The 16,749-nt window shown below is 43.5% G+C and overlaps 1 protein-coding gene across 9 annotated transcripts in view; it reads right to left on the bottom strand.

Annotated features, from left to right (window-relative positions):
* chd9 (chromodomain helicase DNA binding protein 9) overlaps nucleotides 1-16,749 on the bottom strand; it is a 75,714-nt gene that overhangs the window by 4,473 nt on the left and 54,492 nt on the right. For 2 of the 9 annotated variants that reach the window (XM_034678915.1, XM_034678908.1), the window contains exons 15-37: nucleotides 15,265-15,520; nucleotides 14,610-14,820; nucleotides 13,503-13,698; nucleotides 13,064-13,246; nucleotides 11,868-12,053; nucleotides 11,565-11,675; nucleotides 11,223-11,422; nucleotides 10,892-11,091; nucleotides 10,607-10,766; nucleotides 7,613-7,702; nucleotides 6,360-6,463; nucleotides 5,941-6,058; nucleotides 5,757-5,814; nucleotides 5,538-5,586; nucleotides 5,096-5,342; nucleotides 4,758-4,963; nucleotides 3,285-4,160; nucleotides 2,934-3,100; nucleotides 2,559-2,738; nucleotides 1,376-1,553; nucleotides 965-1,104; nucleotides 549-779; nucleotides 122-271 (exon numbers count right to left, since the gene is read on the bottom strand). In XM_034678915.1, the coding sequence (XP_034534806.1) occupies nucleotides 122-271; nucleotides 549-779; nucleotides 965-1,104; nucleotides 1,376-1,553; nucleotides 2,559-2,738; nucleotides 2,934-3,100; nucleotides 3,285-4,160; nucleotides 4,758-4,963; nucleotides 5,096-5,342; nucleotides 5,538-5,586; nucleotides 5,757-5,814; nucleotides 5,941-6,058; nucleotides 6,360-6,463; nucleotides 7,613-7,702; nucleotides 10,607-10,766; nucleotides 10,892-11,091; nucleotides 11,223-11,422; nucleotides 11,565-11,675; nucleotides 11,868-12,053; nucleotides 13,064-13,246; nucleotides 13,503-13,698; nucleotides 14,610-14,820; nucleotides 15,265-15,520 (4,497 nt within the window). Of the gene's footprint in view, nucleotides 1-121; nucleotides 272-548; nucleotides 780-964; nucleotides 1,105-1,375; nucleotides 1,554-2,507; nucleotides 2,739-2,933; nucleotides 3,101-3,284; nucleotides 4,161-4,757; nucleotides 4,964-5,095; nucleotides 5,343-5,537; nucleotides 5,587-5,756; nucleotides 5,815-5,940; nucleotides 6,059-6,359; nucleotides 6,464-7,612; nucleotides 7,703-10,606; nucleotides 10,767-10,891; nucleotides 11,092-11,222; nucleotides 11,423-11,564; nucleotides 11,676-11,867; nucleotides 12,054-13,063; nucleotides 13,247-13,502; nucleotides 13,699-14,609; nucleotides 14,821-15,264; nucleotides 15,521-16,749 lie in introns of all 9 variants that reach the window. The other 7 variants (XM_034678898.1, XM_034678890.1, XM_034678929.1 and 4 more) reach the window with 6 other exon arrangements.

A 16,749-nucleotide genomic window follows, 5' to 3' on the forward strand; every position in this document is an offset into this window, starting at 1 on the left:
GGACACATTACAGGCAAAATGAACCAATGCACAAAGCTCTAAAGATGCATATTTCACAATCCTTTTAAAAGCGTGACACAAGTGTTACATCATGATAGTCTGTGAAGACACTCCAACACACCTTGCGTGCATTTCTTCTGTTGATAATCTGGACCCTTTCTTCTCCCGTCAGGCTGTTCACATCGATCTTGTTGGGGTTCCTGCAGCGGTGCCTTTTCTGCTTAGGTCGACCGTCCTGGAAGTGGAACTGCATCTGCATCTTGTTTACCCCCTGGACAGGAAATGGAAGAACAGCCATGTTAAAACAAAACTGATACATTTATTAAGCAGCCATGCTTTGTACCCACCTTAACATATGCTAATCTATCCCTCTAAACAAACAGCTCTTTCACTTTAAAGTCAACCATTTCCAAAGATGTTTCTGTCTTTGAATGATAAATGAGACTCTCCTTTATAACATAACCACATCTTATATTAACAAAAAGTCCTTCCTGTCAACAACAGCAACCTTGAAAGATGCAGCGAGGAGGACATAAAGAAGTACTCACAGGGATGAAGGCGCCTGTGTCTGCCACAAAGCCGGGATGCTCTTTCAGCCACAGATCTAGGTCCTTTCTCTTTGGAGCGTCGTCCCCAGCAAGCCGTGTTCCATCTTTGAGGTTGATGACCGGGACTCTACTGTCAGTGTCCCCTGGGATCTGATTGGCGCTCTGGCTGAAGCCTGGCATAGGAGCCACAGCCATGCCCACCTGGCCAATACCCCCCCACCCAGGAGGCACCTGGAAAAACAAGGTTCCAAAAGAGTTTCATGTTAGTAAGATAAAATGTGGTATAACTGATCATATGTGGCACATTTAGGGAAACATGACAATGATTAATATTAATTATTGTTCACATTAACAACAGACAGAAATATAAATAAACCTGTGTCAGAAGCAAAATGGAAACAAAGACAGCGGCTTACCTGCTCAGGAAGAGGAACTCTACTCCTGTTCATAAAGAGCAGGTCCATCCCCTCCACATTCTTCCTCCTTCCCCTCCTCCTCTTCACTACTGGCTGGCCATCCACTACTCCGTTTAGCCTCATCTGACCGGTAAGATCTGCTGATATAAAAACAGCCTGTCAGCTTTGATCTAGTTTCTAAGTTTTTGGACGATGGTGAAGTGTAGTTCACGTGTTTCAAACTGAGCGCACATTTTTTCTGTAAACATCTAAAAATTAGGCCTGCAAAGGCCACAGAAGATGACAAACTGAATCAGTCTTTTTACACTTTGCTGCCACCTAGTGGTTGTAAAGCTGAAGCTGGATTTTGGACTCGACACATTCTGTATTGCTCAGATCTTAAGGCGTTTGCTGCGTTTCAAATAAACTCACCAGGTTGGAAGCTGCATTGGGGCTTGGTGATGTCGGCCAGGCCTGTGTCTGAGGCGCTCTGTAGTTCATGAAGCCGGGCCAGGTACTGCTGCTGGGCCTGGGGAGCCTCCTCTGACTCTAGGGGCCTCTTCAGAGGTAGACCTTGTTTCTGGAAGGTCAGTTTAAGACCTCCCTCCTGCTGGACACAGAGAACAAAAATGTTAGACATATAGAGGGAGGGAGACAAAAAATCAGGGGAAACAAAGTAAGTCGTAAACAAGGAGAAACTTTGGGTTTTATTTATTTTAAATTCCTCCTCAGGCTGATGTCTGCTTATAGGAGCTTTGGCTTTCCTCTTTATTTATCCAGAGATTTAAGGATCATACATTTAATGTGTTTATTGTTGTTTTTATGTTGCTAATGCTTTAAGATGATATACCTACATTTCAATGTATCATTATTTATTAAACTAATTAGCTTACATTAAGAAAACATATATTTTGTTATATACTTGTTAGTAGTTTTGGGACACATGGACACAGGGAGGAGCAGCTAGCAGGGCAGTGGGTTTAGTCTAGTTATAGTTTGCACTGGATCGGGAAGCCATGCTGAAGAGATAGCTGCTGTCAGCTTTTAATGTTTTGAAGGTAACAAGCAGCAAGTGTTTGAAGGTTTAATTTGGGAAGAGATCAATTTCAAATAGAAACACAAACGCAAAGAAATAGAAGAAAAGAAAATCTGAAGCCTGTCAAGTCAATGGCAACATGCCTCGATGCATACTTGAAAACACCCACAGACGAGGGCTCCATTTCAATCAGATTATAAGCACGACCCCTTCAGTATAGAGAGGCTTCAAACTGAACTCATTATGTTCTCATGACTGAGTGATTTGTGCTCATGTAATCACAGCCTCAGAGCCCAATTCAAATTGAGTGTGTGGGAAAAGAGAGGAAGGCTGTTATTAAATTAATCTCTCCTCCTGCCAGGCAGTCAAAACCACTAATCATACCCAAAGGAAAGAAGGAAGAAAAACCAGAGAAACATGCTGAAGGCGGCAGCTAGCACCAGTCATGGCAGCAGAAGTGGTAGGGTCCTAGGATTAGGGCGAAGCAGAGGAAGGAGGTGGAAGGGGATAAGGGAGAAATCAACATACATCGTTGAGTTTTACTGAGAACTCCTTGTTTTCTGCAACATGCTTGGTCACCTTTGACCCCTGTGGTGAGGAAGAGGGGTCCTCGCTCAGGCTGTTGGCATTGTCCAGGAGCTTGGTGGTGTAGAAGGAGGCGACTGCACCTCCGGGCTCGTACACTCGGCGTGTTCCAGGCCACTTGCCCTTTAACACTGCCTGGCAGATGCTGTCCAGGCGGTTGATGATCACACGATCCTGAAGAGACAACAGATGACTTTCAGCACAATCAAACTCTTTGATCATTTAACTAAGTAAATAGAATAACTTTCATTAGATGAAGCACCCTTTATAATCTGAATACTAGGCATGTGATACAGATTCTTTGTAAATAAAGAGTGTTGTTATTGATATAAAAAGTCAAAGGAATCTCCCTGATGACCAGGATTTTACCTTTGGCCAGTAGGAAGCAGCGAGCATGTACCCTCCTCCCTGGACAGGATGTGAGGGAGTGTTGATGCCGTTCTCATCCACATGAGTGTCTTGTGTTTCATCCTGTGTAGTGCTCAGAGACGCCACACTGTCCTCATCAAAACCTTTTACAATTGTTGCTGCAGGCACTGAGCATGTGACAGGACAGAGACAGACATGAGATACAGAGTGCACACCAGCAGAGGCAAAAATATCAGGTAACATGCTTTGTTTGAACAGTGGAGCTGGTTGATATGTTCGATCTCTCCGTTGAAAAAGTACAGCACTGAAGTTTCTTGTAACCTACACAACGGGAGGATTAGATGTACTCACCTTTCTTCTTTCCTTCCTCTCCCTCACTATCACTATCATCAGAAGAGGATGAGGATGATGAGGATGACGACGAAGACCCAGAGGAGCAAGATGAAGAAGAGGAGGAAGAGCTAGACCCAGTATGTGACGAGGAAGAAGAGGAGGATGACGAAGAGGAAGAGGAGCGTGATGAGGAGCTTGAAGAGGAGCCATCTGAGTCAGACTCTGAGCCTCTCCTCGCCTCCCTGCGCGCTCTCTTGCTGGCCTTCTTGGGTTTCCTCTCGGAGGAGTTGGGTGTGAGAGGTTTGGTTCGTGCTGCCACCATCTTCTTCTCGCTCTCTTTCACCTCAGTACCCGGCTTCTCCTCCAGACCTGTGGGAGTAGCCGGTGCTCGAGGAGGACTCCAGCTCTCTCCTGGCTTCTCCTTGTCTTCCTCCGCTTCTGACGCTGGCTCCACTTTGGGAACGACCGCACCTGGCTCGGGGTCTCTCGGGGCGGGTGGAGGCAGCGGTGAGCCTGTCACTGCTGAGCTGTTGGTGTGGCACTGAGGGTGTAGAAGCGGGGTGGATGTGCGCGATTGCTGATGTGTAGCTTTCGTTTGGCTGTAGTTGCGTTGAGCAGCCATGAAGCTGAGCTCGGGGTCTCTCAGGATGTGGTAATCTGTGCGGCTGACGCCATGTTTGGCAGCCCCGATTAGCAGGTCACGGTCATGAGTGCCTGCCTCCCACCACACCGGTAGGTCAGAGCTCATCTGGCACAGCGGCAAACGCTCATACAGTAATGAATGGCGGAGGACTTGCTCCCTCACCTGGCGGAGCAGCTCTACTCTGTAAAGAGTTCGAGACGCTCGCTCCTCTGTGATGGGCTGGATGGTCAGAGACGGGTCCACCGCAGAGTCTGGAACAAAGACAAAGAAAGGAAAAGAAATGCAGTGAGTGAGAGGAAGCAGAGACTGCTCTACAAGTACAACCCAAAGACCTGTTTGTGCCTGAAGTTTAAACATCACACTGTTTGCCTTTTACAAATGATTAACCTTATCAATCCCTCGGCTGCTGGACTGTTGAGACAGCGCTCTTTAAATGTAAAACTGACCTCGTTTATGGATACAACCATTGAAAGGCAGCAATGGGAGTCAAAAATACTACATTAACTTAAGTTGTGTTAATAACACTATAGCGAAAAAACAAAGCTTAATTCAGTTTGGATAAAACATTTTTAATTTAAATTATAGTTAATTTATATAACCTGCAAATGACTGGGTTAATATAACCTGCTAAACTATACCATTTACTGATCGGGAGTTTTTTAGGGTGTCAAAGAAAAATTAAGTGTTTACACAATCTTCTTTCACTCTATGGTTGTCTATAAATAAAGACTGATAGTTATGTGTGTGTGTGTGTGTGTGTGTGTGTGTGTGTGTGTGTGTGTGTGTGTGTGTGTGTGTGTGTGTGTGTGTGTGTGTGTGTGTGTGTATAAGCTGGTAGACTTGCTGACCTCCTTCTTTGGGTGGCAGGCGACACACCCTTCGGCACATGGCGGTAAAAGCACACAGGTATTTCTGCAGGCTCTCGTCAGTCTTCTTGTGCAGCCGAGCCATCGCCCTGAACTTGGTCCAGTCAAACCGGGCCAGGTTTGGGTCAAAAACAACACCAAATGTAGAGACCACACGGTAGAAGTCAGCCTCTTCTCTTCTGGTCCATCTGGGATATTTAAAAAAAATATGTATCTCAGATTCTGCATACAAAATAATCTGACATTTCATTGTTCACTAATCCATTCCCTGTAGGTCCATTTAACTCTTTACCAAACACTGAACTGTTTCATGTTCTGACCTTTGCTGACGTTCAATCTTAGCCACCATCTTGGGGTTTAGGGTGTCGTTGAGAGTGGGGGGCAGTGGGCAGAGTGGAGCGGACAGTATCATGGCTGGCTGGGTCTGAGACTGAGTCTGGTGGATTTGGAGGATCTGCCGGCTCTTGGTGAAGCGCTGTGAGGCCGTGATCAGACGCCTCAGCCTGGCGGTCAGCACCGAGGATGAGGGCCAGTAAATGGTTTCATTTCCTGTCACTGGAACTGCATCTGGAGCAGAATATGACACAGTATAAGACAAATGCAGTTCAAACAATCAGAGTGCCTTTATTTACTTTGTGTATTAGGGTAAACACGATACATGGTAAACGTGTCTTAAAATTAAATATTTAAATATAACAACTTTTGAAATGGTCTCTTGGCTGTAGGAAGCTTCTGTTTATTAAATCTGCATCTAATACTGACCTCCTGCATTGTCAGTGACAACCAAGTCTCCAGGTGAAGAGGCGTCATCCTACAAGAGAAGAAAATAGCTTTGTTAAAAAAATGTTAAACCAGTTTACAAGGCTTCAAGACTGCGATTGATGAAAAGATAAACAAGCTCAAATACATGGCATGTAATAACAAAGAATAGTTGGGTCAAAATGTTCTAAAAAGAGACACATCTGGTTAATTTAAACTTACCTCCATATCATCCTTCATCAGGGCTGGAGCAGGCTTGTACTCCGGATCGTCCACATCCCTACAAACATACAAACAGAGTTTGTGTGATTTAAAGAAAAATATCACAACCCAGCTGACACTGTTTTAAAAAAAACTTTAAGCAAAGCCTAAGATTTACAGCTCAGGACGGGTACATTGTACTCACCCATCCATGAAATCATTGCCTCTCTGTTCAGCAGCGATGGCCTTGTCATCCGGTCGGCCCACCCGCTCTATGAAGCAAAGGGTCGAGTCTGCACGAATCGTGTTGTACTTCTCGTAACCTGTGCATGCACACGAGGATCGCAAATAACAGAGTCAGCAAATGATAAAACATGGAAACTCTTAGATATGAACTTAAGAATATACACAAGCTGTGTGATTTCCCACAACCAGCTGTTACTAAATGTGAAACACACAGACACTAAGGGCCCACATTTTCATTTCAAATGTTCCCCTCTTTTCCTCTTCTGTAAACTTGTCATAACAATTAGTCCAAGAAAAACTTCACATAACGGGTTAGTCACAGTCTTTTAAGGAGCATTATTAGAACAACAAGTCACAGTAAGAGCTGAAGTTTCTTACCATGCTTAAAGATGCCCAGCAGCAAACACTTGTCAGAGATGGCATCCCACCACAAGGCTGGCAGCTCTGAATGGTCGGGCTCTGGCACCCAGATCTTTATCTCACTAGATTGCAAAATGAGAAGAAGGAAGAGAGTTTGTCAGATACTAGCAAGAGCGTGCATGAGACGCAATGAAGTAAATCCATGCATATGAACCCTGGCATGCTGCCTTGATTGAAAGACAAGGGCTCTTCAGATTTCTATCATTTAATTTAAGTAACTAAAAACCAGTACTGAAACGATATTGTAGAAATGTTTTATCCTAAATATTTATCTGTAAACATATTTTTATTTTACTCATATCCATAACAGTGCTTTCCTTCTGAACTCAACCACTCCTGTGATCTACATTATTCACGAGAGGTTTATTGCCAAGTGAGCTCGCACACCCAAGGAATTTGACGTGGTGAATGGAACACTGGTACTTAACAACAAGACACTAAGGACAATAAATATATAAACCTCAACACAAATCCATTAATTCTAAATAAAAATAAAATACTATCTGTACAAAGAAAGGTATAGAAGTACTTTTAAAGACATAAAATAAGTTAAATTAGCCAAAGCCAGAGTACACATGTAGTAGATGAATATAATTAAAATAACTGAATTGCTATAAATGTAATTTAAGAGCCTAAACAACCAAACAAAAAAAAGGAATGGAAAATAAATTAATATAATATAAATAAAATAATTAACAGCTTTCCTAACTTGATTTAATTGTTCGTGTTGGTTTTGATGTCTTCAACAGCACTGTCTAGCTCTGGAAGTCTGAAAAAATACCCCTTTTCACCAGCAGGTGGAGCTCTAAAACCGTCTTGTTCTTTTAGCAGAACCGTTCTTTCTTCCTTCAACAGGTTGATGCCAGATGCCAACAACCACACTTGCTACTCAAACTGAAAAAAATAGCCACTTCACCTGGTTATTGGTACACTAGGTATAAATAATTAACTATTTCCAAAGAAAGATCCTATAGTGTTGTGTTAAAGCTGCTAAATCCATCTGTATATTTGAGGAACTGAGCTTATCTACACCCTGACTGGTGAAGATCTGTACTGAAGAGAGTGTAAGGTGCTACTGTGCTGTCTGAAATGCATTGTTTGAATACAGTGGTCGTATTTCAAGCTTTTAGAGCAGTGGGAAAACGTCTGCCTGGCAAAGTAAAGGACAGGATGTGTGATGTTAGGTCTGAGTAGGTCAAAGTTGAGCTCACCTGGAGTCTGCGCCATCCAGCACGTTCTGGGCCTGGCCTCCTATCACCTCTTGTTTCAGGTAGTAGAGCATTCTGACCCTGAGCAGCACCCTGCACAGAGAAAACCCACTGGTCACAACAAAGCCCTGACCACATACAAACGCTGAGCGAGCAGTACACACACACACACACACGCACACGCACACGTACACGCACACACATGCACACACAAACCAACCTGTTGAACACCATGCAAATGGTGGAAATGTGTGATTGTACCACACAGTGTAGAAAAAGCATACATTCAGATGAATTCATCAACATCTCTAATGATTGGTGTACCAGTGATCTCTGTGTTCAGCTATTAATCATAAGCTGGCCTTCCTAAGAGCTCGCCACAATACAGACTAAGCCAGATCAATTAATGTGAATTATGGTTTGACTGAAGTCGACAGTAGTATATAGGCCTCACAGGGAGTCATGAGCATTTCCACGGCTGGGCTTTGACGACTGAATGAATAGTCAACAGTCTCTCTCCAGTCGTCATGTGGTCGTGCTCTGGCAGTAGATGAAGGCTTGGAAGCCGAGGCTGACAAGGTAGAGGGAGGCTGACTCACAGGGGAGACATTAGCTCTGTGATGCATGATCACACATCACAGCCAGCAGGCTTTGAGTGAAGACACAGTCAAGTGGAGGGAAATGTGTTTGCGCTGGTGTGCCAGGCTGTAACGTCTGGTACGCCCTGAGATTTTTTGCATTTTGTCTGAACACAAAAATGATTATTAAATTCTGTCGTGTAATGTCTGCCGTTGGAAAAAAATGGGCATGGAGGTTTTAAGGATTTCTGGCATCGGAGCGAGACTCTCTGTGGAGGATTTGCACGGCTGTGTGGTTATTAGCCGTCTTACAATTGTTCTTCACAGTGTGGTGTCATCTCGGAGGATACAGTGTGCTCCTCTGACACCGTCGAATGATCAGTGAGATTTATGAATGAGGCACTCTACAGCCCCCTGTTAAGACTGATGAGGAAACTACTCACTGAGCATAATTAAACTTGTAAACAACTGAAGTCTAAGCAGTTTTAAAATCAGGAATAAAACCCAGCAACTTGAAAAAATACCTCCAAACAAACTGTGACCCTGTCTTCTTCTTTGTGCTTGAAGCCACTCATCAACAAACTTCATCGTTCATTTGGCACTCCAGCCTGAACCTGTTGTCTCTACTCCTGCAGAGGCCTCTCAACAGAACTGGTTTTATTAAGACGGCACAGAAAAGTGTGGACTGCTTCACTCACTTACAAAGTATTTCATACAAGGCATTCCTCCTCTTTTCACGCTGTAAGTCAGCTAAATATTGTTCTAAATGAGCCTAAAATCTTCTCCTGATTCACACATAGGAGTATTTGCAGGGCTTCCATGTCTGTCTGTCTGTCAGAGTGATGAATGTCTGTGGTGACCTGTCTGCACTTGTGGCTCTGGTAAATCAAAGTCTTCAACTTCCTCCCTCCTCCACCCTCCATCCTCCTGTGTGACTGGACCCGCCCAGGAGCAGCTGCTGCTGCTTCCTCTGCCTGTCAGCACGGCCCTTCATTGCTCTCCTTCCAAGCCTTTGTTAGTCAGTGTGTGTGTGTGTGTGTGTGTGTGTGTGTGTGTGTGTGTGTGCATGTGTGTGCAATGTGGTTCAGTCAGAGGCTACGCAGGATCTCAGCCCAGTCATACACTGTCTTTCAGAGGCAAATAAGCCAAGTATGCATTACATGAGAGGCATGCAAAGAATCCCTTGTGATCCATCCACAGAAAAAAATCCATCAAAATCCAGAGTAACAGAGAGATACTAAGTCACTGTTCAACATCTGACTCACAAACACACAGACTCCATGAAATTGTTCAATGCTCAGGCTCAGAACTGTATCCTACATTTGATATTTATACAGTAAAGAGTACAAATGGGAATCTGCCTGAGGAAAAAGCCCTTCAATCTTCTACAAATCTACAAACAAATCTGTGTACCAGCTCTGTCCTACTTCAACTGTCCGGTTAAGGAGGCCAATCAACACCTCCTCCCCGCCCCCCCTTTCACCCCACCAGTCACATTCCAGGTCCTCAGAGTAAAAAATGCAGAAGTCAGCAAACCCTGCTGGGCTGTGTGTCCCCGTTTACCCGGCGTGTCACATATCAGATAATCCCTGGATTCAGCACAACTGGACCAGGAAACAAAGGAGAACTTTCTATGGAAGCGGCAGTGCTCTGTGTCCAAAGCCTGATGAGCACGAGCACCCCTTTTAAAAAGGACCAGCAGCCTTCTATTCAGCCTTATATCTCCGCAGCCCATGTTTTGATAGCAGCCATCTTTTTCCCTCTGTCTCTAAATAAGAGAGATCTATGGTGGCCATTAGCCGGGCTGAAGTCTCATTAACAATCATATCAGTCAGCTGGTCTCGAAGTGATGAGTGTCCGTTAATGAATCAGTCTGCTGTCAGCTCCAATAGATGTTTTAGTGTCTCCTAATTACTGTGGCTTGGAGGTGCCATGGTTAGAATTTGAGCCACGTGCAGATTGTATTTTCATTTTTCACTTAGGCTTCATTCTATTAGAAATAAACTGATACAATCTGTGCTAGAAGAGAATAATGACCACCTGCCAGTTTCTATAATAGCACAAAGGTTTAAACACAGACACAAGAACAGACAATCACACACACTCTCTCCCACAGGCAATGAAACAAACCAACCCTTGACTATTAATCAATGTGTGCTGTGAGCAAGTTAAATGCAGAAAAACATTCAACGCTACAAGTCTCTCTTTTTATCTAATGACACTATTTTAGATCATTCATGAATATTTATCTGTTTTATTGTGGTGGATGCCTGTAAGGGACGTTTATTCTCATACTCTTTAGGATGTAAGTGAATTGGCTCTTCCTCTAACCAGATAAGTTAAATAGTATCTCAGCTGTTGTAAAGTGAACTTGACTGAAGTGTAAGTTACATGCTAGGTGGAATAAAGAGCCGCCTACTTGTTGCAGTGGTGTTTGAGGTGTTTCTTGTAGCCATCGTCCTGAAGCATGTGCTCTGGGTTGTGTTTCCGCAGCCACTCTGCTTTGTGAATGTCAAAAGAGCTCGACTGGGTCTTCATCTTCTTTCCCTTTCTGCCACGAGGGACCGGGGCAGACAAACCTGGAGGACACAAGGAGATGGAGCGTTGTAGGTGCCGAGTAGGAAATGCAACCTGAGCCTCTATATGAGTGACTGTGTGTTAAGATAAGGTTAGTTATACTCAAGCTGCAAGTCCTGAGACTCACCCAAGTGGTTCTGCAGCTCTTTGGTTTGTCCATCCTCAGTAGGGGCGATCAGGTCCCACATGAAGCTTTTGATTTTGTCGTCTCCACGGTAATGGACCAGGCAGTAGGCCAGCAGGGCCCTGCAGATGGACTCCACATCCCACTCCGTCAGCTGCTTCTTAAACCGCCCATGGTTCAGAATATCCTTCCAACGACCCCAACTGGACAGCAGAAGGAAGAAGACTAATTAAAAAAAAATCCTCTCAAAAGGACTTACTTCTCTAACTTTTCAAGAGAGTTTACACTTGTATAATGGAAGTTACAAAATACAAGGCTGCAGTCATCATCTCACCCATAAACCAGCAGGTTCTTCTCCACTCTGAAGCACTCTGTGCGTCCATAGCTGTTGAGACGGTCGTGGTTTCGCCTGAGCTTCGGTTTGGTGTCATCACTCTCGCTTTCGCCCTCTGAAAGCTCGGCTAATTCGTCCTTCGTAGCACTGAACGGCCTTGTCTGCTTTCGGACACGAGGAGTGTCGATCACCAAGCTGTTCTGTAAAGCGGGAATGGAGATCAAACAAGATTTCAGCAAAGGATCCTTACACAGATACACAAAGACTGCAGCTTGACATCTCCAGTAATGTTCTCCTCATGGCTAGCTTTGTAAAAACAACTGTATACGTTGTATAACTTACTCTGCCATTGACCATTTCCATGTCAATATCAGCCTTTTTGGCCCACTTGTCCCAGAAGTTGGGGTCATCCAAAGAGATGTCTGTGCGGTTTCCAGATGCCACAAAACTAGCCTGAAAAAAAACATTAGAATGGCACTTTAACAAAACATTATCAAATCGGCAATGTGTTTTAAATCGTGCATTTGAAAAGTACTCTATGAAATGTTAAATGTGCATTTTATCTTACATGTGTCTGACATGATCTGAATGTTAACAGAATCAAAACAGAATAAAGTTTCAGTTTTAGGGCTCTCCAACTGTCACCTTAGCGAAGGTCGACCCTCGTCCCTCAGACTCGATGGTGATGGTTTTTGTCCTGCGCTGGAGAATCTGGTCGATATCCTCCTCACAGAATTTGGCCCCTTCATCCTCCTCATCCATGATTGCCCCATATGCACCACGTCGCAACAGATCCTCGATCTCTTTTTTAGACAGCTGCTGCTGCTGAGCCTGAAGACAAAGAGTGTGTATAGATGAGACAAATGAGAATCAACAATATTGGCCGTACTTATTAAACAATTGATCTGAGTTACATCATTGAACAATGTTGGGGTACAACGCAGGGTACAGAATTAGAACCCTTCAAATTTTGTGACACACACAAACAAAAACAGTGCAATCAAACACACACCTGTTGTGTTATTAGCTTCGTACCACCAGCAGCCCTGCATCTAACCCCAGCAGCTGTTTATTAAGCACAGTCGGGTGTGGAGGCCTGCTAATAGCTCAACCTCCTTATACTTTAGATAATTCTCGGAGAACACCAACCTCAGTTAAACATCCACCTACACACTTCACATGTTGTTGACACACTCCCTCACAAAGAGATTAGACTCTAATAGGATTGGTTACACTTTAAGCAGAAATTTCAAGAGCAAGCTCCAAGTTTGAGGGTTTGGGCACATTTGTTTTTCTTTGTTTGCCATCTTCTTGTTGTCTGCCATCTGTTTAAGCGTTCATCTGATATCACTCGGGACTGATGATATAGGAAACTGACAATTGACAATTAGAAGGAATCTGTTCACTTATTCTCACACAGTTAAAACAGTAACGTCTGAGAATGTGAGTGAAACAAATGCTTTCATGATTTTCCCCAGTAATAACTGAAGCTAAAGCGAAGTACTAATTCAACATCCGTCTTGATTTTAAGATTGATTTCTTTATAAAGTGCTTATCTGAGGAGGAGAAAGGGTGGATAGATTCAACCAATAAAATAAACAAAAACAAAACAGCACTCTATAATTATCACAGTGCCACACCAGGCTTTTGCGGTTTCCAGCTTCTGAGTGGAGCCGTTTGATAGTGAGATAGCTGAACCGAAAAAAAAAATAATATGCAGCCAGAAATGAAAATCCCAAACAGACCCTCCTCTTTGAAAATGAACTGAGCATATTAAACATGATTAAATGATTTAATTCCCCATTTCTGTTTCAAATCATTTGGAAAATTCTCAAACTTACCCCTCCCCCAGTGCCTCCTCCCAGACTGTTATCCCGGCCGCTCATGCTCTGCAACACTGCTTTGTCCAGGCCCAGCTTGAGGCTGGCTCGATCAAACATTTCTCTCTCGTACGAGTTCCTGGTGATCAGACGGTACACCTTGACCGCCTTGTTCTGACCGATCCGATGGCAGCGAGCCTGAGCCTGAAAAGGAACAGAGAAAATGAGCAGAGGCAACTACATCTGTTGTCACATATCCAGATGATGGTATGTTTTATTATTGACTGATATCTGCTTTTGATCTTGATTGGACGCACTGCATAATAAACAGGTGTTTACCAGAGCAGATGTCAGATATGAGATTACTATCACAGTGCCAACCTAACCAGTGCCAGAACATGAATATCAGTTTGCTGTAACTGCTGCTGTGAGTGAGTCAGTTTATGTTGGTCTTTCCTACCTGCAGGTCGTTCTGCGGGTTCCAGTCAGAGTCAAAGATGATGCAGGTGTCTGCTGCAGTGAGGTTGATTCCCAGGCCACCAGCCCTTGTACAGAGGAGGAATACAAAGCGCTCTGAATCGGGCTTACTGAAGCGGTCTATCGCTGCCTGCCGCAGGTTCCCTCGAACACGTCCATCTATCCGCTCGTACAAGTACCTGCAACACAGGACATTTGAGCATAAGGTATCAAACCACTAAGTGTAAAACATATTGTGACATATTTTTATTTTGGACAAAAATGACTACTGAACATCAACATATCAACATTGTGTTTGTTTCCCTTGTCTAATTCTTTAAGTTTGCAATAACTTAACAGCACTCTGGTCTTTAATTCTTTAGATCTTCTACTTTCATTTTACTTTCCCTCCACACTTTGGAAACAGCACTCTCTAAGATAAAACTCTGTAGGTGTTATGCTCTTTCATCTTGTGTCCATTCTCATCCCCTCCCACAATCCGACCCCCTGCCCTCCCTCGGGTAATCCACTTCCAGTCAGGAGAAGACTCACAGAAAACACTGCTAGTCTCACGCAGTGGAGCCCCGAGGGCTTCAGTAACCTGCTGCTGAACCCTGTCTGAGGTCTGTGTTGCACTGCACCTCGCATGTTTACAATAGTTTAGGGTTTGCGCCAGCTGCTGGTGAGACGCCAGGAGAATGAAAGAGGTAGAAACTGATACAAAGTCAGGAGAGAGCTCAGATTGTAGACACTCATATTGTAGCGTTATGGGTTTGATACAAGACAAATTATTGATCAGCACCTGAATAATCTACCTCTGTGCCCTGTGGACAGTCTGTCAGTCTTGGAAGAGACACACTATGAGATCCAGAGGCAGATCTATCAATTGTTTTGTACAGTAACAGGTAAAAGGCTGTAAATTGTCAATAGTAAAATCAAAAGTTATTGTATATCTCCACGTTTCACTTTTTTTGTTTCAAAGCTGAAATTGCACATAGAAGCTGAGAAGTTGAAGACACAGGGACATCCCCCAAAATTCAAACAGTATGTTTGTAACCTGAAAAAGTAACATCCTGCTTTTCCCCCCAGTACTACAGTCCTCTTTGTTTACCTTCTCTGAATGAGGTAGTCTTCCAAGATGTCCAGGCAGCGCACCATTTGGGAGAAGATGAGCACCCTGTGCCCTCCAGCCTTCATCTTAGGCAGCAGCTTATCAATAAGGACCAGCTTTCCTGCAGACTGTACCATAGCCTGCAGGTGGAAGTCCATGGCAGTGGGGCTGTACACCTCCCTGAAGTCCTCCAGGATCTTTTCTTCAGCCCCTGACACACAAAAGACACAGAAAAATCAGCAATGCTGCCCTTCTTGCTTCAGATGGTTTTACCCAGATTTTGTGTATCAATCCATAGAGATCGAAACTCATCTTTTAGATAGCATATGAAAAAGAACAGCTGAAGCATGTGGTGTTGTGTTTTTGTTTAGATGAGATCAAAAAAAAAAACTGGACCGATTCTGTGATGAATGATAAGATTTAAATGACTTTTTAAAGGTACAATTACCAGGTGTGGAGTCTTATATAATGATCACTTAGGTACCAAATTACAGTGAGTACCTTAATCTTCTAAACTGAGCTCAAAACACTTCCTGAAGACTAAACAGGAAATTGTTGAATTGCAGACCTTCAGCTGCGATGCTTGCCAAGATCACAACTTCCCATTCCAGTACCTACATGAACCTGTATTTAAGTAAAATAGGGACCATCCTACCTTTGATGAGGTAGGGGTGGTTGCAGCACTTTCTCAGCTCCATCATGGTGTTGACCAGGTTGGGCATGTTTGCCTGTCCAGCTCCTTTAGCCAGGAAAGAGAAGTTCTTCTCGAGGATCGCTCTGTAGTATTTCTTCTGAATATTTGTGAGCTCGACCTCGATGATGGTTTCCTCTTTAGGGGCCAACTTTTTCTCCACGTCCTCCTTCAAACGACGCAGCATCATGGGCTTCAGGATGCCTTGAAGCTTCTGTACCTGTGGGCACAAAAATGAATAGACAGACAAGAATCAAGTTCTATTCAACAGCAGCTGCCTCTTCATTTCTTGTTGTGGAATCTTTAAAAAATGGACAACAAGACTTTCTGTTTACATGTTTAATCCAGTTATACATAAAAGCAGGATTTACCAAACATTAAAATACAATCGTCTACACCTAATAAGTACATTTCAAAAATTAGATTATCATGAAAAACTCATCTTTCTTTGTAATCTAATCAAAAAAGGCAAGCATTGAAATATTCCACAATCACTGGATGTCAAGTGAAATATTTAAATCCAATTTGTTTTAATTATGATGATTTTGGCTTCTAATTCATGGAAATCAGAGATCTAATATCTTAAATTATTAGAATAATTCCTAAGATCAATCAAAAATTGCCACATTAATGCAAAAAAAATACATTTCTGTACTTCAACTTATTCTAAAACACAGTAATGTCAAATTCCTGCATCAATGTGGCATGGCATGGAGGCCATCAGCCTGTGGCACTGCTGAGGTGTTATGGAAACCCAGGTTACTGTAATAGCAGGCAGCCTTCAGCTAGTCTGTATGTTTTGGGCTGGATGTTCTTCATCTTCCTCTTCACAAATATCCTTCATATTCTCTATGGGGTTCTAGTCAGGCAAGTTGGTGAGCTAATTCATTACAGTAATATCATGGTCAGAAAACCATTTGGTGGTAGTTTTGGCGCTGTGGACAGGTGCTAAGTCCTGCTGGAAAAGGAAATCAGCATCTCCATAAAGCGTGCTCTAAAATCTCCTGGTGGACGGCTGTGTTAACTTTGGACTTGATAAAACACAATGGACCAACAAGAGCGGATGACATGGCACCTCAAATCATCACAGACTGCTGGACTTCAAACACAGCTTGGATTCTGTGGCTGTCCCTCCAGACTCTTGGACCTTGATTTCCAAATGAAATGCTAAGTTGACTTTCATCTGACAAAAGGACTCTGGACCACTGAGCAACAGTCCACTTCAGTTTCTCTTTCACCTGGATAAGATGTTTCAGACATTGTCAATGATTCAGGAGTGGCTTGATAGTAAGGAATGTGACAGTTGTAGCCCCTTTCCCTGAACCAGACCTGACCCTCATCCGTGGTGGCTCACCAGCCTCAGTCCGCTCCGTGTGAAGCTCTCCCAAGTTCTTGGATCAACTTTTCTTGACAAATCCTCTCAAGGCTGTGGTCATCCTTGTTGCATGT

Source organism: Notolabrus celidotus, chromosome 3 (genome assembly GCF_009762535.1).
Source record: "Notolabrus celidotus isolate fNotCel1 chromosome 3, fNotCel1.pri, whole genome shotgun sequence".
NCBI classification, from domain to species: Eukaryota; Metazoa; Chordata; class Actinopteri; order Labriformes; family Labridae; genus Notolabrus; species Notolabrus celidotus.